The sequence below is a fragment of the Eublepharis macularius genome, chromosome 19, assembly GCF_028583425.1.
Source record: "Eublepharis macularius isolate TG4126 chromosome 19, MPM_Emac_v1.0, whole genome shotgun sequence".
Classification (NCBI taxonomy): Eukaryota; Metazoa; Chordata; class Lepidosauria; order Squamata; family Eublepharidae; genus Eublepharis; species Eublepharis macularius.
In genome coordinates this window covers 10220320-10244208 of record NC_072808.1, presented here as the reverse complement: position 1 = coordinate 10244208, position 23889 = coordinate 10220320, and the positions used below count along the sequence as shown (strand labels likewise).

At 45.4% G+C, this 23889-nt stretch overlaps 1 protein-coding gene across 3 annotated transcripts in view; it reads left to right on the top strand.

Annotated features, from left to right (window-relative positions):
* Positions 1 to 23889, top strand: part of TNS2 (tensin 2) — a 121346-nt gene that overhangs the window by 32040 nt on the left and 65417 nt on the right. For 2 of the 3 annotated variants that reach the window (XM_055003116.1, XM_055003118.1), the window contains exons 2-3: positions 22562 to 22673; positions 23253 to 23290. In XM_055003116.1, coding sequence (XP_054859091.1) covers positions 22562 to 22673; positions 23253 to 23290 — 150 coding nt within the window. Of the gene's footprint in view, positions 1 to 1393; positions 1589 to 22561; positions 22674 to 23252; positions 23291 to 23889 lie in introns of those variants that run through there. The other variant, XM_055003117.1, reaches the window with a different exon arrangement.

The following is a 23889-nucleotide window of genomic DNA, read 5'->3' as shown; positions in this document are numbered from 1 at the left end:
CTAGAAGAGTAGTATATAAGCACAGTTATTATTATTATTACTAAAAATATGACACACACCCTCACTTGCTGAGTGCCACTCCAGGACTCTGCTTCCTCTGGGTCAGTCATATCCTTTCAGCTTAACCTACCTTTCAGGACTGTTGTGAGGATAAAACTGAGAAGAGGAGAATGCTGTAAGCTAGTTTGGGTCCCCATTGGAGAGAAAAGTAGGATACAGACAAACTCAACAATAAAAATCTCAGTTTGCCATTTGATTCAGTTAGTTTGATTCAATTGGGGATTGTTCTTTAAGTACCCAGGGCTGTATTATTCATAGGCTTGCCAGCCTCCAGGTGATAGTTGGAGATCTCCCGGAATTACAACTGATCTCCAGGCAACAGAGATCAGTTCTCCTGGAGAAAATGTCTGCTTTGAAGGCTGAACTCTATGGAATTATACCTCACTGAGGCCCCTCCCCAAACCCCATTCTCTTCACGCTCTGCCCCCAAAATCTCCAGGAATTTCCTGACCTGGACCTGGCCACCCTAATTATTCATAAGGCGGACTAGGCCGAAGCCTAGGGGCACCACAGGGACTAGGGGCCCGTCCATTTTTTTTGCTGAGGCACACCCCCATATAAATTACAATTAATTGATTCTCTTATATTACCTCTGTTAATAAGATAAATACTTCCTTATTGAAGTGAAATAAACGGTCTCTTATATTAAAACAATTATCCATAAATTATATATTTTTACATAAATAATATTTATGTATTATTATTATTATTTGAATAATAAAGTTTTATTCAAAATACTACAGTCTTGAACAATTATACCCCCAAAATGTGCTTTCCTGAAGAGTTCTACTCGTGCAATATGTATATTTTAAAAATGGTGAATAGAATTCTTCAGGAGACCCTCAAAATGGATATAGGGCTATGTACTGCGGTCTAGTCCCTACCGTACCAGGGTCAGGCTGTCAGCTGTAGTGGGGTGAAAGACTGAAGTGCCGGAGGGGGCCCAAAATACCCGAAAGCCTAGGGGCCTGGCCATGGGTTAATAAGCCCTGTACATACCTGCCAAATTGTTTCATAGGTACCCTGCCAAACTCTTTCTGAACCCTGGATCCCGAGACCTGCTGACACTGCATAGATCTAACCTTTGAGAGGTTCGTTCCAGGCTCCTCTGTTTCTCTGCCAGGTTTGCCTGTCCCTCCTTCCCGGTGCATCCTTTCCCATTACTTTCGTGCAAAGGGAAGGAGGTTATTGTGTATCAGGAAACAGCAGCTCCCTGCCTGCCTGCTTCAGTCTCCCTGCCCAGCCTGGCTCTTGCCTCATTGTTTCCAGCTTCAACATCCTCCTGCCTCCCGCACCCCCAAGGGCCAATTTGGACAGCCAGATCCTCCACAGCCCTTACTGTCTGGCTCTGCCTGTACTCACACTTTTGTAGAGCATCGCTCAACCATTTCAGCATGCTGTCTAGTTTCACCGAGGCGCTAAGGCACAAAGGGGGACCGATGTGACCATGAAGCCAAGAAATGCAATGGAAACTTTGCGGAAAGCGCTGGGGAGGACTGAGAGCAGCCGAATAGCAAGTAGCAAACGGGTAGGTGTTCAGGCGAGGCTGAGGGGTGATGGTACAAGGGGGAAAAGGGAACTGGCAAATGTCTTTGGCTCTCAAGGGCCATTTCATGCTTCTGATGAAATAGGCAAAACCCCATACTGGAATAAATGTGTTTGTTTTAAAGTAAAGTCTTTGGCTGCTTTTCCATAAAATATATGTATAGACATATAGCCGGAGCATCAGGAAATACTGTTTTCCGCCCTCCTAAAAAATAAATCCTGAGGTGTTAGCCGTGTTAGTCTGTAGTAAAAATAAAGACATCTCATTTTGGGGGAGGGGGTTCCCCTCCTGAGGCTATAAAGAACTTTAAAAAAAAATCAGGAGGCTGAGGCAGAGTTTGCCCCCTGGATTTTGCTTTGGTGCGTAGCCGCTTGAGAATCTCTGTTGTCATTTGTTTTCAAGCGACACGGCTCTTAAAAGCCCAGATGGGTGAAAGCTGGTTGGCCGAACGCCATGTCAGCTCCTCTGGGCTGTTCCCTGACATGCTTAAGAAACAGCTCTTTTTTTAAAAAAAAGTGATGTGAGAAGAAGCGATTCTTGTCAGTTTCATATAAGCAATGCAGCGCTATACTTGTCAGTTTCATGTCAGTTTCTCTACAGGGTTTGCCCCCCCACCATGAAGAGAAATTGACACAGCTAACCCTTCAAAACACTGGTCTTAAAAGCCCCGTCCATTAAAAAGGAACAGCTTTATTAGGAACCAAGAACAAACACGACTTCGTTCTGTGTCCTGTTCTTACGGCTCACTCACAGTGCAATCCCGTACAGTTACTCCAGTCTTAGCCCGTTGATTTCAATAGGTTTAAACTCTGCACAGGATTACACTTTTATTTTATTTACTTCATTTCCACCCCATCTTTCTTCCCAACGGGTCCCAAAGTGGCTGACACTGTTCACCTCCCCTCCATTTTATCCTCACAACAAACCTTGTGCGGTAGGTCAGGCTGACAGGCCCAAGGTCATCCAGCGAGCTTCCATAGTGGGGGATTTATTTTATTATTTATTTTATTTATTTATGTCATTTATATTCCGCCTTTTTTACTGAGACTCTCAAGGCGGATTATATAGTGTGAGATCAGTACAATCAGCGGCAAGGACAAGGGCAGGCATTTCCATACAGGGTCAAGAACATTTCCATAAACAATGTCATGAGGTAAAGGAATATAAGTTTATGAAGATGTAGTATTAGCAAGGATCCAGTATGGGGTTGAGGAATTGCCGGAACAGAACATAATCAATTCTAGGGCTTACATTAAACTGCATTCATGTGTGAACCGGTACTGGGGCACTAGCTGTGACAGATTTGAACCGGGGTCTCTCACAGCCTAGGATGACACTTTAACGGGCTTTCAAGACTGGTCCTTTTCCCATCCCTTGACGAATAACATTCCACCACATGATCTGGGGGAAGTGGCTTCAGTGGAAAGCACTGTGTTTGTGAAAGAGAAAGAAGCGATTCCTTGATCATATGAAAGCAGCCTTATCTGGGGATCTGCTTCACAAAGGCTTTTGTACGAGCGAGTGAAACACGTGATTGATCACCTGAGGTGTGAATGCCACAGACAGAAGACTCACAGGACGGCTGATGCCGTTGTTGGTCCATGGAATCTGTTCACTTGCCACTCATTTAGCATAGTGTCTTGAACCATAGAATAGTAGAGTCCAGTAGTAGCACCTTTAAGACTAACCAACTTTATTGTAGCATAAGCTTTTGAGAACCACGGCTCTCTTCGTCAGATGCAACTACAGACGAACACAGCTAACTCCTCTGGATCTTGAATACAGTGACTGCATTCATGTGTGAACCGACACTGAGGCACCAGCTGTGAAAGATTTAAGCCTGGCTGATTTTCATCCAGAGAATATGCTTGTTTCATTAAAAGCTCTGAGAGCCAAGCTACAAGTGATGCCTTACACAGGTTGGACACTTGTCAGCTTACCTCAAGTTTTGATGGGAAATGTAGGTGTCCTGGACTGGTTTTACAGCTTGGCTCTCTGTTACAGCTGCAAGACCAGGATGCCTACATTTCCCATCAAAACTTGAGGGAAGCTGAAAAGTGTCCAACCTGTGTCAGGCGTCACTTGTAGCTTTGCTCTCAGGCACAGAGGGAGGACATAACTTCCTTTCCTTCCTCCTTTCTTCATGCCCTCCTAAATGCACTGACAAACAGGACTCTTGTTCTCATCCTGTATGGCAAGAGAAGGCAAAACGACCTATGGCCGTTTCATGCTTGAAAATCTTCACTTGATAGTGCTACCACCAAGCAATAAGAGAGAGAGAGAGAGAGAGAGAGAGAGAGAGAGAGTGTGTGTGTGTGTGTGTGTGTGTGTGTGTGTGTGTGTGTGTGTGTGTGTGTGTGTGTGTGAGAGAGAGAGAGAGAGAGAGAGAGAGAGAGAGAGAGAGAGAGAGAAAGAACACGAACCTTAGGCTCAAAGGGCTGCTTTAAACTGAAATCCTAAAATGAGTTATTCCAGTCTAAGCCCAAGTAACTCAGTTTAGGAGTTCATTGTTAAAAGTCCTAAATAGTCTGAGTTCCCAATCCCTGCTTGTAAACTGCTTTGGGTACCCGCTGGGGAGCAAAGTGGGGTATAAATATAAAAACAAAACAAAATCTGTCTTTGTCGTCTGAACTATTGTGGGACAGGGCCTTCTTGCCATTGCCACACGACTATAGAACTTCCTCCATAAAGAAGTTTCCCTGGCCTCCTCCCTATAGGGTTTAGGGATCGAGCCAATGCAGTTCTGTTCCAGAGAGTCTATAGGAGCTTGTAAGCACCTGATTTGCAAGAAGAGGGTCCTAAGTTCGGTACATGACATCTTCAGTTAGAGGGTCTGGCGTTGCAGATGTTAGGGAGGACCTTTCTCGATCTGAGACCCCAGGGGAGCTCGTGCCAGTCAAAGCAGAAAATACTGAAGGAGATATAACGCCGTTCCATATATTCAAAAAGTATGATGCTGTTGCAATTGTTATCTTTATTGGTCTGCTGTTTTTATCTAGCTGTTATTTTTAATGGCTTGTTTAAATGCGCATCTTTGATCCCCGTTAGCTGCTGTGGCGATCATAAAAGCCAATATAATCAGGATATGGAGATGTTTTTAATAAAGAACGACTTGACGGAGGGACTGTTTAGATGGACTGACTCGTCACTTCCGATCCAAACATAGATCGGGCTTGGGTGTTAAAGGTTCTGTGGGGCTGCGAGGCTGTTATTATTGAATGAGGAGTGGACCATGGGGAGATTATGGGAGGATATAGACTGTTGAACTCTTCTGCTTTTTCAGTTTAAAGGTTTGTTGAATGGTGGAGATTTTATCATGGAACTTTTTTAAAGTGCACCCCCCCCCCAGTAGGAATGGCCTTTCTGTTCCAGGGGAAATCCTATGAGCAGCTTTCCAGAAGAGCTGAGAACGCTACATAAACAGGAAATGAGACTGCAAATCTAGACTTGCGTCAGGTTCTCAGTTTATCTCACTCGTCTGAAGTGAGCTGTCCTGTCCAATCATTATTATTTATATACTAGATTGATTTATTCCATTTTTATCCAACCTTTCCTCTAAGAAGGCCAGGCCAGCATAAGTGGTCCCCTTTCCTCCATTTTAGCCTCAGAACAACAAGGTCATCCAATGAGTTTGATAGCAGAGAGGAGAAATCTGAACCTCTGTGTCCTCTCCATTCTAACCACTACGCAACACTGCCACATGGCTTTTTTCAAAAATTACATTTCAGTTCTTTAAATGTCATTTATGCCTTGTATTTCTCCCCGGTGAGGACCGAAAGCAGCTGAAAGCATTCTCCTCTTCTCCATTTATCCTCACAACAACCCTGCGGGGTAGGTGAGGCTGAGAGGACTAGCCTAGGGAAATCTGGAGAGCTTCCATGGCAGAGTGGGGATTGAAACTCAGCTCTCCCAGATCCTAGAGCTAAACTGCAAGAGACAAATTACACGAGGACGCTCACCTGAAGGGGGTCGCAATGTTAACCAGGAAGCTGAGTTTTAAAAGACAGATCAAAAGGCTCTGTCAATTCCCCTCTCTACAGAGCAGCAAAGATGGCACCTCAAAGGTTTTATTTCCTCTTTGCCTCCTAGAAGGGGAGGTGAGCCTTTGGGAGGCGAAGAGGATATTAGCAAACCCTCTGAGGAGCAATCTTTACTGGCTCTGTAGAGAGGGGAAATTGACAAGACCTTCCAATCTGTCTTTTAAAACTCAGCTTCTCTGCTAACATTGTGACTCCCGTCACATACGTGTCCTCGTGTAATTCATCTCTTGTAGTTTAGCGCCAAATCTGACACTCTAACTGATACACCAAGCTGGCTTTCTAATGTATGGTTTATAATAATACTTAATACTACTTAACATTTAAAGCACCATACCCTTGTATTCTCAACGTTCAGTATGTGTAAATGTTTCCCAGCATTCATTAAATGCCATAATTTCATTTCCAAACATTGATTAAAAGTTGCCACTTGTTAAATCAGTTTTTCAGCTTTCTGCCTGCCTCCTCTTTGTCTCTGCCAATGCTGATAGTTTTCTACACGCCGTCATTTTTATCTTGTCCTTCCTCTAAGAAGCTCAGAGCGGTCTCCCTGCCTTCCCCTCGCCTCTTCTTCCTCTGTTTATTTCAGACACATATTCTCCATCGTTCTGCCTTCCAGAAACATCCATCGTGGCTAATCATAACATAAAGCAGTATGTTAAAAATATATTAAACCCTGGCAGTGTAAAACACCTCCCACCTTGATAACTCAGTGAAACACGGATGTTTTCATTCATTTCATGGACAAAAAGAAGGCTAGAGCTGGACTGGCCTACCTGGAAAGGCTCACTAATTTAGGGGTCACCACCAAAAAGGCTGTGGTCCTAGTGACCATCAAGCTAGCTTCCGAAAGAAGTGTGACATAGCAGCAGTGTCTCAGGTGTTGACTTTTATACAGAGGTTGCTTGCAGCCAGGGTAATCTTACTGATTCTGAGCCCCTGGGCAAAACTCAAAAAGATCTCAAGCTGCACAGAAGACTAGCAGTAACTCCAGAGCGGGTGCTTCAGTGTAGTGGAGTAGATGGTGGCAGGGTGGTGGGGGCTCCCAGTTTTGCCCTTCCTAGCATGGAGTCTGGGGCAAGTGCCTTAGATGTCCCATGGCTAAGATCACCCCTAGCTTGCAGTTGGCTTTCCATGAGCTTTGCATCTTAATCTTAGGAGATGATTTATGAAGGAAAAGGCAGATAACAACGGGTACAGAGTTCCATGCTATTGTCGTACTTATTGTAGTATAGTGCTAGGAAATCTTAAAATGGGGGCCTTTGTCTTTATGTTCTCAGATCTGGTGTTTCAGCACCACCACTTTTGACCATCAAAGGATGGTATTGCAGCTGGCCGCAAGCAGGAGATAAGAGTTCTGTCTGATCATAGAAAACTGTTGGCTCCCTCTTTCTCTCTCTCCTTTTAAACTTTTTATTTTAGAAAGTTTTTTATACAGTTTTGAACAAGTTTAACAGTAACTATAAACATAAACAAAGAGAGGAAAGAACTTGAAATGACTCTTGATATCCATTCAATTAACAATGTTTTAGATCAGGAGAAAGAAGGTAACATAACAACGCCACATATTCGTGACAGTAATGAAAGAACAGCAATATAGATATTCCTACAACAAATGGGTCATTCTTCATGGTCTCCCATCCAATTACTAATCAGGACTGACCCCGCCTAGCTTCTGAGATCTGATGAGATCAGGCTAACTTGGACTATCCAGGTCAGGATGCTAACATGCTTGCGCTGTGTAATTTAAAAAAAAATATGGGGAGGGCGGGTAAAGCCATTTTGGGAAAGTTGATTGAAAAGTAGCTGATTCTTTAACCTTGGGTCAGTGATTTTTTTACATCAGATAATCGTTCCAGATTTTGTCATGCCACATTTTTAACGTTGGCTCTCTCTTGACTCTATCTTGGCATCCGAGCCCCAACAGAGCGGTCTGTGTCTTCCAGTCCGTGCATATCTGCCTTCCCGCTTCCCAGCTCCTCTCCAGACCACCAGACCTGACATTTGTGACCACGAAGCGGGAGCAGTCACTCAGAACAGAGGAAATGAGCCAGGATTCCGAAGCCAAGGAGACCACACCGATGTGATTATCTGTTGGAGGGCAGCAGCTGCTCTGTTCATACATGCATATCACAAAGGATAAATAAAAGTCAGGAATTCGGTGGGAGCCAGTTTACTTCTCAGTGAGCAATTGGGAGGCATACAGCTTGCATGCTTTCCCTTCAGTCTTCATAAGCAAATAAGCTTAGAATCCTTTGCAAATGAAAATTCAGGAAAGGGGCTTCACGGGACCGTATGGCAATCATCCTGAGTAGAGATGGGCACGAATCCAATTACGACCCAAAAAATTGCACGAACCAGGCCAGTTCATGGTTCGCAAACCATGGTTCGTGGAAGCTCCTTTCTACGAACTTCCACGAACTGGTTACTGGTTTGGGTTTGTTTGGGTCATATTGGGAAAGGGACAGTTTAAATGGCCATTTCCCCAAGGAAATGGCCATTTAAACTTTTCCTGCAGTTTGCAAGTGACAGGTCCCTTTTAACTATCAGCTGGCAGGCGGCAGGGGGGATCCCCTCCCCCACCACCTGCCAGCTGATAGTTTAAAGGGACCTGCCACTTGCAAGGCAGGAAAGGGCCCTTTAAACTGTTAAATGTCCCTTTCCCTGCCGCTGCTAAGCGGCCAGAAAGGGGTATTTAAACCCCACGAACCACGATCTGGTTCATAACTGGCCCCAGTTCCGTGCCAGTTCGTGGTTCCTGGTTCGTGAAAATCCATGAACCACGAACCTCATAGTTCGGGGGGGTTGGTTGGTTCATGCCCATGTCTAATCCTGAGTTGAGGGTCTTCTGAACGCTCTGGCCCGTCTCACTATCTTCAGATTCAAGCTCTGTTTTGGAATAGAGTCCTGGAGGTAACTGTCTTGTCAAGTTTCAAAGAGTTTACAAGACTCCCCCGATCCAGAGATAAAACGAATCATCTTGATTGTACCGGAAAGCCGTTCAGCAAAATAATGAGGCCAAATGAAAACTTCCTTGGATTCGACTTTAGAAGTCTAATATTGTTATGCAAAAATATCCTCCTTCCTGCACCAGCAGGGTTGTCAACTCTGATATGGGAAACTCCTGGAGTGTGGAGAGTGGATCCCGGAAAGGTGGAGTTTGTGGAGCAGAGGGAGCTCAGTGGGAATGTGATGCCACGGAGTCCACCCTCTGATGTTGCCATTTTCTCCAGAGAAACTGTCTTCTGTAGTCTGGAGATCAGCTGCAATTCCAGGAAAACACCAGCCCCCACCTAGAGGCTGGCAATAATGAGTGATCCTCATTATTCTGTATGTTTATTTCTTTAAAACATACTGTTTGTTGATTAACATTGCAATCCTCAGTGAAGTTACTCCAGGGTAAGTCCACTGAAATCAGCATATTTGGACTGTAGGAACAGTACCTAGGATTCCACTGTACATAAATGCACATATTGCCACATTTCAATGAAGGTGGCCCTTAGTGGAGCATGCATGCAACAGGGAGTGTAGCCAGTACTCCCGACTCTCCAGCCGAGGTATATAATGATGCATAGGTTTGCTGTGAGCAACAGTATGTCACAGTCATGTTTTACAGCTTTAGGTGTGCACTTTAAAACAAAAATCAAAGTGCATGCTTAAATAACCGTAATGTGTGAAGCAGCCCCCTTGGAGAACATGGAGGAAGCGGTTAGTTTCTCTTAGACTGAAATGCTAAGATTTCACACTTAGCAGCTAGCTTTGGATACAGACCAGAAGGGAAATCCTTCTTTAAGTTTGTTTTCCATCAGCTTTGGAGCAGGAAGGATGGAGCTGGTGCATCTGTGTGGCCAGCCCCAAATCCTTGCTCGGTGCAATGAATTAGCGAGCCTGGCTGGGGATTTTCATCTGCAGCTATTTATTTTATTGATCTCTCTAAGTCTCAAAGCGGATCACAGAATTCTAAAACAATGCAATCAAGACCAGTACAGACAATAAATGATGCAATCCATGGATGACATAGCTAGAGAAACAATGCAATAATGAAACAGTATAATACACCCAGTGTATGCAATATTGGGGTGAGGGGGAGCAGGAGCAAAAACCGCCTACCGTTTTCACAAACAATTAAGCTATGATCTTATTTCCTCTAAAAAAGCGCCCTCCTGAACAGCTCTGTTTTACTACATCTCTATTCCCTTTGTAAAAATTCCTTCCTGAACAGTTCCGTTTTATACATTCTGCAGAAAAATAGGAACAAGGAAGCCTTTCGGACCTCCTCAGGTAGGATATTCCACCAAGCAGGAACCATAAGAGGAGATGCACAGGTAGCTGCTGATTAGAGATGGGCACGAACCAAAGTTTGTGATGAACCAGGCCAGTTCGTGGTTTGCGAACTGGTGGTTCATCAGAGCCCATTTCTGACAAACCGCCACGAACTTTAGGCTGGTTCGTTTGGTTCATTTTTTGGTTCGTCACTGAAGACAGCCTGGGCCGTTTCCACACTACTCACCTTCATCTGGAATGGGGCACAACGTTGTGAAAAAAACGCAGAAGATAGCGTCTTCTCGCACGAGTTTTGCATGATGTCGCGCAAAACTTGCACAAGAAGACGCTATCTTCTGCGTTTTTTCCACGACATTGTGCCCCATTCCAGATGAAGGTGAGTAGTGTGGAAATGGCCCTGGTGCCGATCAATCAGTTTCCTAGGCAGCAGAGGATGGACTTCCTGCAGACCTTCTGCTGGCCCGGAAGTGACCTTCTGCTGACCTGAAAGTGACGATTTGCTGACCTGGATGTGACGTTTTCACGAACCAAACGAACCAGTTCACGAACCGGTCAGGTTCGTGAAAGTTTGTGGTTCATGGTTCATGAAATGCGACGAACCACAAACTGCATGGTTTGGTTTTTTCCAGTTCGTACCCATCTCTACTGCTGATCCTACTCCTTTCCCGGCTGGCACCTTCAAAAGGCTGTCATTTATGTATGACATTTCCATCCTTCCTTTCTTCCTCCACCAACATTGTGGATATGGATTGTTGCCCATCTAGGCATAGGCCTGATCCTGACCTGTGTAGGCTGCAGTCTCAGGCTGCAAAGAGAACTGTGTGTTCTGAATGGGTTTGTGGACATCATTTTCTCGGTTGAGATTTGCCTCCATGGTTTACATCTTTGTCCCAGAATGCAAGTGCTGAAATCTATCACCTTCAGCAATTATACAAGTCAGTGAGCCGATCAGCAACCCACACCGCTATAGCCGGCATAAGAGCCTGCATTTATCCTCCTAAACTTCTTTAATTTTTGTAACATCTGCCTAAGGAAGGGTTCTCACAAACTCGAAAGCTTGCACAGTGTTTTGTGTGATTTCAAGTGTATGCGTGTTATGTGTTGTCAAGTTGCTTCCGACCTATGGCGACCCTATGAATGAAAGGCCTCCAAACCATCCTATCTTTAGCAGACTTGCTCAGATCCTGCAAACTGGAGGACGTGGCTTCTTTTATTGAGTCCAGCCATCTCGTTTTAGGTCTTCCTCTTTTCCTACTGCCTTCCACTTCTTCAAGTCTTCTCATGATGTGTCCAAAGTATGATAGCCTTAGTCTTGTCATTTTAGCTTCTAAGGAGAATTCAGGCTTGATTTAATCTAGTACCCACTTATTTGTCTATCAAGTATTGCATGGATTTCTTTTCTTGTGGACCTTGTGGGGGTGATAAGAGCTGTTTGCTGCCTTTTCCCCTGCAGTATCACAGGCCTACCAACCAAATCCTGGAACCAAATCATATGCCTATAGCATTTAATTTAACAGCACTTATTTCTGGATACAAACGGGCCACAGATGTTATAGCCTGGCTCATTGCATCCTGGCTTATGAACTGTTAAAATCCTAAAATCCTGTCATTGCAAGCAGGGTGGATGTTACTGAAGAATGACATCAAAGTTCCCAGAGATGTAATTAAAATGACACTCTTCCCAAGAGGACTCCCAATCCTTTGATTGAAGCTTCATGCGCAAAAACATGGGGTTTTGCTTAAGTGGTAATTTTTAATGCAAGGGTTGCAAGCCTGAGAGAGCGCACAAGCAGATTTCCAGGTTTCTTAAGATGTTCCCACATGTCCTCCAGCCCACCGCAAGCAGTGCCGGGAAACCCAGACTAGGCGAAGAGGGGTGGTGGCGGCTGAGAACCTGGAAATGAACTGGATCCCAACACAGGAAAGGGAAATGGACCAGCTTGGGGTGAGCTCAGCGCAGGGATAAGTCAGCAAACTGGGTCTGCTGATCACGATGCAATTGACAGAGTACGATTTGTTCTCCAACCCTTCCCGAAGCAGGGGAGGAATTTTTTTAAAAAAATACTGATATCTTGACAGTTCCTATTTTTAAGAGCTGTTCCCGACCTCCGGGGCCCAGCCTGCTATTCTTAAGAGTTGACCAATTCCCATCTGATTTCCTGAGCTACGGAACGGAGAGTTCAGTGGGATGGGAACCTCCCATCCCTTGCCCAATTCTGCTGCTATGCAGGAAGCCGGAAGTGTGTACTGAGATTGCCTATAGATTAGACGCAGATTGTCACGCAGATAGTTGATATATGCTGGATCAGTGCACTCAAGTGCCTCTGGGCAGTAATAACTTTTTTCTGGAGGGATTCTTTGAAAAGTAAGAGGGAGAGGGCCCGTCCCTGTAAAATGGCTTGCCAGCAAGTCCTATTGCTACAGATGTTGTTCTCGGAGCATTCTTATTTTCCCTCTGGTTTGACAATCCATACCGTCTGGCCTACCAGTTTAAATCTGCCTCTCAAGCCCTTCTTTCTGTGCTCCCACCTTCATAGGTGAGGCAGTTGGCGACTAGAGACAGGGCATTTTCTGTGGTGGCCTCTCACCTCTGAACCGCCCCCTTGAGACTTGTCCAGCACCTACTTTCCTTTCCTTTAGGTGCCAGGCCAAAGCACATCTTTTGACCCAGGGGTTTTATCTTATCAGCTTTTTGATCTGCTGCAGCACAATGGTTAAGTGGTTCAGCTGTGAATCAGCACTCTACAGGTTCGAAGCCCTCTACTGCCATGAGCTCAGCCGGTGGACTTGAGTAAGCCACTCCTCTCAGCCCCAGCTGTATTGTGGGGATAATAATAACACTAACTTGTTCACTGCTCTAGGCGGGGCACTAATCGGTCTAGAAGAGCAGTATATATTATTGTTGTTGTTAATCATCTGCTTCTGTTGCGTGACAGTTTTTGTGCTGTTTACACCCAGTGGCTTGTTTTTAATGGTTTGTGTTTATATTATGATGCTTTTAATTTGTAAGCTGCCTCAAGCAGGGCGCTCCTACTTCCTGTATGCCATTGCTTTGCATATTTTTCTTCCAGCTTTTTTCTAATATCAAAATGGAACAGGAGGTGGCCAGCTGTGGGATATAGCGTGGCCCTTTGGCATAAGACATCTGGCACATTCTAAGCTCCTCTTCTAATTTGGAGAGTTGGGGGGGACAGTTTGAATGTTTCTCCCTATTTATCTTTCTCCTTTGCAAATTAAATTTACACTGCTCTGTCTTTGTTTCCTTCTGAGGATTTGCATACACAGGCTGAAGCAGGTGAAGAAAAGCAGATTGGATCATTAATTAATCAGAGGGGGGGAAGGAAATAAATCCACCAACCCACCTCAAATTCCCAGAGAAAGCCGACTTGCAGCTTGCCTCTTGGCTTCTCTTTCTCTGTCCAAAACATTTAAATGTGTGTCCTTTCTCTATCTCCTCCAGGCTTTGGGGGAACTTGGACAGAGCTACTGGCAGACTACATTTTATTCATGTAGACATTTATACCTTGCTTTTCTCCCCATTGGAGACCCAACCAGCGAGCGGCACCGTTCTCCTCCCCTCCGTTTTATCCTCTTCTCAACAAACCCGTGAGGCTGCCTGGCCCAAGGTCGCCCAGCAAGCTGCCGTGGCAGTAACAGGGCAGCAATTTCACATTTAGACAGTTTCAAGTAGGTAGCCATGTTGGTCTTTCCATTTGCCACTCTCAACCTAACCTACTTCACAGGGGTGTTGTTGTAAGGATAAAACGGAGAAGGGGAGAACAATGTGTAAGCTGATTTAGATGCCCATTGAAAAGAAAAGCAAGGTATAAATATACAAATAAACGATACCTAAGCTCTCTTGGATCTTCATGCTTTCCCCTAATCCATATCCTAATCTTTAACCCAGATTCTTGGCAAATGAATATACTCTGCAAAACAAGCAATCACATGCCGCTTGCCTTAATGCACACAGCATTACTTGGACTGCAGGATTTGGATTTCTTTGGCGTCAAGATTTAGATTTGGGAGCAAGAATCCAAGCAAGCCTGCCATGTAAATGCAGCCCTTCTCATGACCCAGGACAGGGCTGTTGCATAGCTGGTGGGAAATGTCTCTGCCAGTACACAATAGCGGGCACTCTTTGCTCTGCAGTGTGACCGAGCCATGTGAGTAAACATGTTGTTCTGGAACAACTTGAGAGCAGGGAGGGAGGAGGATGTATGCAGCAGCACCTCGTGGGCTCCCGTTACGAAAGAGCCAGTTCCTTGCCTTGGTTAACCTTTTTGCCCACTGGCGCAGAGGCTCAGGCTTGGACCAGCCCAGCTAACCGTTTCCCTCCCAGCCTGGTGCAGAGTTCGGGATGTTGGTAAGAGATGCTGGTATGCTAGGAATTTAAGCTGCACTGCTGAAGTGCCTCGTTTCAGATCTCTCTCTTCCTCTCTCTCTTTCAGTGTGAGCGTATATATATAAAATCAAAAAGAGTCCAGTAGCACCTTTAAGACTAACCAATTTTATTTTATTGTAGCATAAGCTTTCGAGAATCAAGTTCTCTTCATCAGATGCCTGACTCTTTTTGATTTTGCTACTACAGACTAACACGGCTAACTCCTCCGTATATATATATATACACACATTTTCTTTTTGTAGATTCTTCACCAGATCAGAGTAAGAAAGAAAAAGCCAGGTCTTCTCCAATACCAGAGACTGAGGGCCAAGCTACACATGACGAATGACACTTGAACGGCAAGTGTATTTCTCCCTGTTCACTTGCCCTCCACTCAATCCACTTGCCGTTCAAGTGTCATTCGTCATGTGTAGCTTGGCCCTAAGAGCTCATTTTAGGAATATTTCTCAAGGCTTCTGTGCAAAGCCTGGTGCTATAGCCGTGCAGCCTCTCATGTCATATTTACAAGGGAGGAGCACCGTGGCTCGATGGTCGAGCATCTTCTTTGCAAGCAGAATGTCTGCAGTTTAATCCCCAGGCTCTACAGTTAAAAGGATTAGGCAGGAGGTGATGTGAAAGACCTCTGCCTGAGGGCCAAGCTACAAGTGACGAATGACACTTGAACGGCAAGTGTATTTCTCCCGGTTCACTTGCCCTCCACTCAATCCACTTGCCGTTCAAGTGTCATTCGTCACGTGTAGCTTGGCCCTAAGACCCTGTACAGTTGCTGCCAGTCAGAGCAGAAAGACTGCCTTTCCTACCTGCAAACGTTTCTCCCGTGCTGTAATCAAGCGGATTATATTTTGCACTGTACCTTTGCATCCTCCTGAACTCTCTTCTTTGCAACACCCCTCCCACCTTCTGACTGGGAGATAAAGATTCAGGAATCTCCATTCCTACTTGTATCTGATGAAGGGAGTTTGGACTCTCAAAAGCCTAAACCCTGGAAATTTTGTTGGTCTTTAAGGTGCTACTGGCAGGGCTTTTTCCCAGCTGGAACGTGGTGGAACGGAGTTCCGGCACTTTTTGAAAATGGTCACATGGCTGATGGCCCCACCCCTGATCTCCAGACAGAGGGGAGTTTAGATCGCCCTCCGCGCCGCTGCAGCGTGGAGGGCAAAATATGAAAGTCAAAAGGAAAAAAACCCCCTCCAACAGAGGCTCTGTTACTATCCACACAGAGTCAGAATTGAGTTTCAGAGCCCTTTGCCTGAATTTGAATTGCTTGATGAGGAAAGAGTTCTGTCAAAGGCTCCGCTGAAATGCATCATAACAACAACAACAACATTTGATTTATATACAGTCCTTCAGGACAGCTTACCCACTCAGAGCAGTTTACAAAGTATGTTATCCCCACAACCATCACCCTATGAGATGGGGAGGGCTGAGAGAGCTCTGAGAGAGCTGTGACTGACCCAAGGTCACCCAGCTGGCTTCAAGCAGAGGAGTGGGGTATTGAACCCAGTTCTCCACTTCATTGTCCTGTGCCTCTTAACCACTATACCAAACTGGCTCATGGGGAGGAGCTTAGAGAGCCCTTTAGGCTTTGGGCCAAGCTACAAGTGACGAATGACACTTGAACGGCAAGTGGATTGAGTGGAGGGCAAGTGAACAGGGAGAAATACACTTGCCGTTCAAGTGTCGTTCGTCATGTGTAGCTTGGCCCTCAGATGTGAACAGAGAAGATAACCTTGGCAGACACTTTTTGCCCACACTGACTAAAGTGAAGCAAACTTGGGGGGGGGTCATTATTTAGGGGAGAATAGATGGGCAGGAGGGAAGGGCTTAACCGTCTCTACCAGTTTTCCCTTACAAATACCCCCTTGAGGCAAATATTCCCCTGACTCACGGTTATTTATGGGCTGGAAAAGAAAATGTTTGAAAGTTGCAGGGGAGGGGAGAGCATTTGGGCGGGAGAATCAGGAAAAGTTTAGGCTCCTTCCTCCATCTGGCTGCTTCTCCCCTGCAGGTATCTTTGGGAATCCTGCATTTCCCACGTCACATCTAGCTGCCCACCATGAATCTATGTTCAAAGTCAGTGTCGTATTCCTGCCCCTCCGAGCCCTTGCTCAGATCAAAATATGATCCGGGATTCAAAATGACGTCGCCAGCCTGGGCTATTCGTGCTTGCCTCCCGATTGGCAGGGAAACGAGAATAAGTATCTGGCAATGATGCTCAGCGATCCAGAATCCTCAAATTCTCCGATCATCCCGTAAATTAGGACACTCTCTGCTTGGTTCTATATGAGCTCTGTGTTTCTCTCTGCGCTTGAAAGAAAAGAGAGGTGTGATTGCAAAGGACGCCTTCCCCTCCTGAGCTTCAAAAGCTGCCTCTTGCTGGGCTGCTGCCCCCTTGGCCTCCGGCCAGGGCCGGTGGCTCCTGCTTCTTGCCCTTTCAAACAGATAACTTGTTTTTGCAGCAAGAACCCAGCGCACAAAGCCCACGATTCATGGCTATTTATAGAGAGGGCCGCAAGGCCGGGCCCGGTGTGAATGGCGCATTCAGGAGGGCTTATACACCCAGGCTTTGAAACAGAGCAGCTGTCATTCCCTGCCTCTCCAGGAAAGAACTACATGTCCCAGGAACCTTCCTCCTTCGTCTGGCTGATTTACATTTTGGATCGCTTACCTGTTCTTGTGCATTCAGGTCTCATTAAACGGGGTTGCGCGCATTTCCTCTCTCTCTCTTCCTCCCGCCCTCATGTACCAACTATTCTTTGCATAACTGAGGGCCAAGCTACACATGACGAATGACACTTGAACAGCAAGTGTATTTCTCTCTGTTCACTTGCCCTCCACTCAATCCACTTGCCGTTCAAGTGTCATTCGTCATGTGTAGCTTGGCCCTGATTCTACTTCCAAGGTTCAAGTTTCAATCATTGTGACTGGGCTAGATCTAAAGGAAAAATCTATTTTCCTTTCCTATACCATTACAGAGGCAGGTGGGGGCTCAAGATCTAGTCTACCAACGACATTTTTATCCCACCTTTCCTCAAGGAGTTAAGAATGTAATCAGACCTGTGGCCCACCAGGTCCAGGTTGGGAAATTCCTGGAGATTTGGGGGTGGAGCCTGGAGAGGGCAGGGTTTAGGAATGGGAGGGGCCTCAGTGGGGTATGATGCCATAGAATTCACCCTTCAGAGCAGCCATTTTCTCCAGGGTTTCTGTTGCCTGGAGATCAGTTGTAATTCCGGGAGATCCCCAGCTACCACCTGGAGGCGGGTAACCCTAGCGCCCGTATAATCCGGCATCCTGTTTTACACAATAGCCAACCAGTTGCTCCGGAGGTCCAAAAAACAGGGCACAGAGGCCTTTCCCTCTGATGTTGCCTCCCGGCACTGGTAGTCAGGGTTTTGCTACCTCTGGATATGGAGGTTCTCTTTATTCACCATGGCTAGTTTTTAATTAGGGTCGCCAGCTCTGGAACAGGAAAAACCTGGAAATTTTGAATTTGGGGAGGTGAGGGGCTTCCGGTGGGTATAATACCATAGAGTCCAACTTCCAAGGTAGCCATTTTCACCAAGGGAATCTGATCTCTGTCGCTTGGCTGTTGTAATTCCGGGAGATCTCCAGCCACCACCTAGAGATGGTAACCCTACCATTAATAGGCCTATCACCCATGTATCTGTCTAATCCTGTCGGAGCAGGATACATTGGTCTAAACTCACTACAACCCTGTGTGGTAGGTTAGGCTGAGAAAGAATTCCTGGCCCGACAACGACAAAATTGAAATTATTCAAGATTTTCTATTCCTTGGCTTAATCATAAACAGAAGGGAAACTGCAATGAAGAAATCAGAAGATTGAGACTCGGAAGAGCAGCTGTGAGGGCACTAGAGAAGATCCTTAAAGATGAAAACGTCTCTCTGGGGACCAAGATAATCCAAACTATGGTATTCCCCATGACTATGTATGGATGTGAAAGTTGGACAGTGAAGAAAGCTGACAGAAAGAACATGGATTCATTTGAAATGTGGCGCTGGAGGAGAGTTTTGCGTATACCATGGACAGCCAAAAAGACAAATGAATGCGTACTAGATCAAATCAAGCTTTAATCCTCCCTAGAAGCTAAAATGACAAAACTAAAGCTATCAAACTTTGATCACATCATGAGACGACAAGACTCTCTGGAAAAGTCAATAATTGTAGGAAAAGAGGAAGACCTAAAACGAGATGGTTTGACTCAGTCAAAGAAGCCCCATCCTCCAGTTTGCAGGATCTGAGCAAGTCCTTTAATGATAGGACGTTTTGGAGGTCTTTCCTTCATAGGGTCACCATAGGTCAGAGGCGACTTGATGGCACATAGCACACACAAGATCACCCCATCAGGGTGGAGATTTGAACCCACACCTCCTAGATACTAATTTATACTACACAGGCTCTCCACAGAAAGAGGAGACTCTGGGAGGCTGATGTGAAAACTTGGTTTTCGCTCAGCAGAATGTACAAAATGGCTATGAAACACAGCCGGTCTCTCAGTAGAGTATGTGTGTCTGTGGGTAAAGAGCTGTCAAGTTGCAGCTGACTTACGATGACCCCCCCCAAGGGTTTTCAATGCAAGAGGTGAACAGACGTGGTTTGCCGTTGCCCTTCTCTGCCTAGTGACCCTGGACGTCTTTAGTGGTCTCCAATCCAGGTGGTGCTCTGACTTGGATAGCCTAAGCGAGCCTGATCTTGTTGGATCTCAGAAGCTAAGCAGGGTCGGCCTTGGTTAGTAATTGGATGGGAGACCTCCAACAAAGACCAGGGTTGCAGAGTCAAGCAATGGCAATGGCAAACCACCTCTGTTCGTCTCTTGCCATGAAAACCCCACCAGGGGTCACCATAAGTCAGCTATGACTTGAGGGCACTCTCCACTCCAATCCAAGTAGTAACCAGGGCAGACCCTGCTTAGCTTCAAAGAACCAAGGCGATTGGGCTATCCTGTCCCGTTGAGATCAGGTCCTCTCAATAACAATATACATTTATTAAAGCGAAAAACGAAAAACAAAATACAAACTCATTCAGCATTAACTGATTCGAGATCCTTGAGTTTGATGTGGAGGAAGGCAATTGTGTGACACTCCTTTGCAAGTGGATCTCCAAATTGGGTCCTACAACCATTTGGAGAACTGCTGGCCTAGAATATTTTCAGCCTATGGGCCCCAGCGTCCTGTCCATTAAGCTTACCCATTCTTCAAGGAAATGGGTGAGATACTTGGGAAAATTCAGATTTCCGTGCCTTTATGATTGCCAGTCTGAAACTGTCTCATTGAATGCCTGTTTTAAGTTTGGCTGGGTTTGGGGGGATCTGGTATGCGATAATGCAGCCCCCCACTCTTTTCTCTGCACAGAATGGAGTTGTGCGGGGGGGGGAAGAGGGGGGAGGCTCTGCTGGTAATGTGCCGCAACATTCCATACCTCTCCCCCTCCCCATTTGCATGGCTGGAATGTTGCTCCATTTCCGGCAGGACAGCTGCTCCATTTCTGGATAATCCAAGCTTCAAGCCTCAGAATCCAGGCAAGGGGATCGGGGAGGGGGTCTGTGTGCTAGGAAAGCTCACTTGGCGGGGGACTGTGATGGATAGCACTTGCTTGTAAAAGTAGTTGTATCTTTTTTATGATGTGCATTACCAGTTTTTAAAAAATAAATCTCACTCTTCGACACATGTTGCATCTCTCATTCCCTTGGCTGCTGTTCTCGAGTTTCATTGTAAGGGCGAGATATGTGTTATTTCTAATTATTATTGTTTGTTTTCTTTTGGAATTCCAAAAAAGTTAACGTACTAAGTCCAGCTTTCAAAGCACATATTGCTAGCATTGTGTATATGTCATGTTTGGGGGGGCGGGGAGTGTGGAATTGGCTACAAAATCTACTTTCCTGAAAAACTCATTTTTTCCCATTCAGATTAATGAAGATTTTCATTTCCTTCCCCCAAGTTTTTAGTTCTTATGGTTATTGATGGACCCAAGGCCAGCTGTATGTGGATTAGGAGGGAGATCATAGAGTCTGTTTTATGCAGCTGAATCCGAGTATGAATCTGTGATTTTATTGCTTTTATTGTAATTTATTTGTATTTATTTGTATGCTGTAATCCGCCCCAAGCCTGTTTGCGGGAAGGGCGAACTATAATAATAATAATAATAATAATAATAATAATAATAATAATAATAATAATAATAATAATAATAATATCTCCTCTCTGGTCCTATTTTAACACTCAAGCTGCTGCATTACATTTGCTGGCCAGTAAAGGGTCCGTAGAGAATCTTTAGTTAAGATCTGGAAGAACACGTATATTCCCCTCCCCTCGGTTAATGTAAAAATAGCAGCTATCTTTTCTTCTGTCCGTGTAGTTTGAGATGATACATTCCAAATGAACATAGGTCCTTCCAGCAGAACACTGAACGTTGACCCAGCATCCACCATTCCAGGAAGGTTTATCTACTGATCCCCTTGCCAGTACATTCTTGCTGTCTATAGTGCTAGGACTATCTTATACAGGAATGTTCAGTGCAGTGACCAATATTTCATGCAATCTTTTGTTTCCCCCTAAATGAGTGAACGGATTTTGTGTTTGCTTTTTTTCCTGGAGCCCTTGGGCAAGTTCCAAAAGGCATGCTTCAGGCATGCTTTCCCAAGTCCTCAAAAGCATGATTCGTGCATGCCAAGACATTGTGTGTGGGGTGGGGTTGTTATATGAATAAGCTGGGAGGGGGTGTTTTTGTGCTCTCCTACTCTCATACATAGCTGAGCATTTCTACTTTCAGGGCCAACCATAGTTTGTGTTTTTGTCTGAACCACAAATTATGGTTTGGTCTCCCCCAACTCCCCCCCCCCAGATTTACAATGCTGTTTGGAGGGGAAAGAGCAAAGCATGTTTTGTGGTTTGGGTGTGGTTTGGAAAGTGGCAACCTTTAACTATAGTGGCATGCACGAGAGGGACTGGGAAGGAACTCGAGAATTTCTTAAGCTCAGTAATGACAACCTAGGGTTTGGTGTTACACCTGAAGCTTTCTAAATTTTCTCCTGTCCATTGTATACATAAGAATTGGACCACATAAGATCTGTTTTGTCTAACAGTGACCTGCCAAATCCTTTTGAGAAGCTCACAAGCGGGTTGTGAAAGTGATGGCTGTCTCCTGTTGTTGATCCCCATTGACTGTGTGTCAATACTGCCCCTGGATAGTCATCATGGCTAGAGATGGGCACGAACTGAATTATGAACCAAATTTCATCACGAACCAAGTCGGTTCGTAGTTCGCGAACCAGCAGTTTGTGGGAGCTCATTTCTCACGAACTGTGACGAATTATAGCCCGGTTCGTTTGGTTCGTATTTCAGTTCATTACTGCAGACAGCTTGGCATCAATCAATCAGTTTCCTAGGCAACAGGGGGATGGGCTTTCTGCAGACCTTCTGCTGACCCAGAAGTGACATTTTCACAAACTGTGAATGAGCCAGTTCACGAACTTGGGCAAATTTGTGAAAGTTCATGGTTCATGAACTGTGATGAACCATGAATCAAATGAACCGCCATTTTTTCAGTTCATGCCCACCTCTAGTCATGGCTAATCACTATCATAAATCTACCCTCTGAATTTGTCTAATACAGAATTCTAAATATGGCCTCATCATGGGTTTAGAAGATCGAACGGTGGTACTTTAGGCCCTTTTTCATCCTGTGTTTTCACATGTGCAGGAGCTACATTTGTGTACATGGATGCACATTTTGTTATGTGGGAAAGGCCTTGCCATTGGATTAAAAAAAGGAATCATGATACAATCAACCATTTGCTTCTGATGGGGGGGAAATATATGAGGATTGCCAAGTCCAGCAGCAAAAAAAATTAAATTCAATTATGGTGTGTTTTGTTCTAAGGAAAATCAGGTTTTACCGTGAACAGAAAATGTAGCGCTTCAAGCATCTGTGTTCAGGACAATGGTATGCAAATTGTGTTAACTGCATTTATCTAAAAGCCTGATACAGTGCAGAATTTGGCATCCCTGAAGTGCCACGCACCTGGGCACAACCTGTTTGGGTGGGGGACTCTGCTGTAATCTCGGGGATGCATTCTCCAACAGCTGTAGACCTGTCCAGCAAGTAACCATATTGCTTCACCTTCACGCATCCATGGGGCACTGTATCTCTGTTTATCCAGCCATGCCTACCTATCTCCCATACCAAACCCTGCCCTTGTTTGTCATTTCAGCCCGGGAAGGCATCTGAGCCACACAGCTTCAAAGAGAAGGTATTTAAGAAGAAGAAAAAGGCATGTGTGGTGTGCAAGGAATCCATCGAGGCCCAAGGGCTGGTATGCAAAGGTATGAATTGTCCTGCTGTGTTCTGTTCTGCCCTTCTCCTCTTCCCCTGGCAGAGAGGAAAAGGTCTAGCAAATGCAGAGCTGTTGACTAGGGCCTCCAACGATTTGTCATGGTTTTAAGATCTCCCCTCCCCAGATTGTTGTTCCACAGGGCACAGCCTTCTGTACTGCAGCATTTCTCCAACAATTAAAGAATCACACCTTCTCTCGCTAGGGTTGCTTGCTAGGGGCTCCTGGAGATCTCCTGGAATTTCCCCCCAGAGAAAATGGCTGCTTTGGAAAGTGGACTCTATGGCATTATATCCCGCTGAGGCCCCTCCTCTTCCCAAACCCCACCCCCCAGGCTCCACCCCCAAATTTCTAGATATTTCCCAAGCATGAGCTTGCAAACCTGTATCCTTCAGCACAGTTTCCTAGAGTGTTCACTGTCATAATAGCTCTAACCATAAAAAAAATAACTACACAATGCCTTTCAGCGCACTGTACTGTTGTACATTTAATAGTAACGTACTTGGAATGAAAACGTGAACGGGAGCCCAATCTTAACCTAGCTCAGGAATCTCTCTTCTTTTTCTTGCAGTGTGCAAACTGGCAAGCCACAAGAAATGCGAAGGCAAGGTAAGCGAAAGGGGGCATTGGTTGGGAACAAGGAGAGGGATTTCTAGATTGCTTCGTTCCATGTGCATAATGCCCATAAATGGCACTTGCAGTCTCTGAGCCGTCTCTTCCTGTGATAGCTCATTCCCTTCCTTCCCACCAGCGCTCGGTCAAGAGTGTGAAGGAGCAGCGCGACTCCCACAAGCTGACATTCTGTTCCTTGTGTGGGCTTTTTAACTCTTCTGCACTGATGTGCGTGCCTCTATCATGAGGTAAACTTTGTGCTGAGTTTGCACTGTTGGAGCTCAACGTTTCTGTTTTGTAGGCTGGTAAACAGGATGTGTAACAAGTGCTTAACTTTCTGAGCAGACATGAAACATTCTAACCCTTTGGGGGTACACTTTGAAATGGAAAAGTGTAAAACCTTTCAAGTTTGATTCTGGGCCTTGCACTTGCCGCTGAGGCTACACAGCAAACTGGGGAACTGTAGACGCATGCCCAATCTGGGACTCGTGCCCATTCCAGGACTGACAGACACGTGAAGGTGGGATTTTTGACACTCGCTTGGTCGCGTGCCATTCGTATCATGTAGTTTTCCTCTTAGTTGTTATATAGTTGAA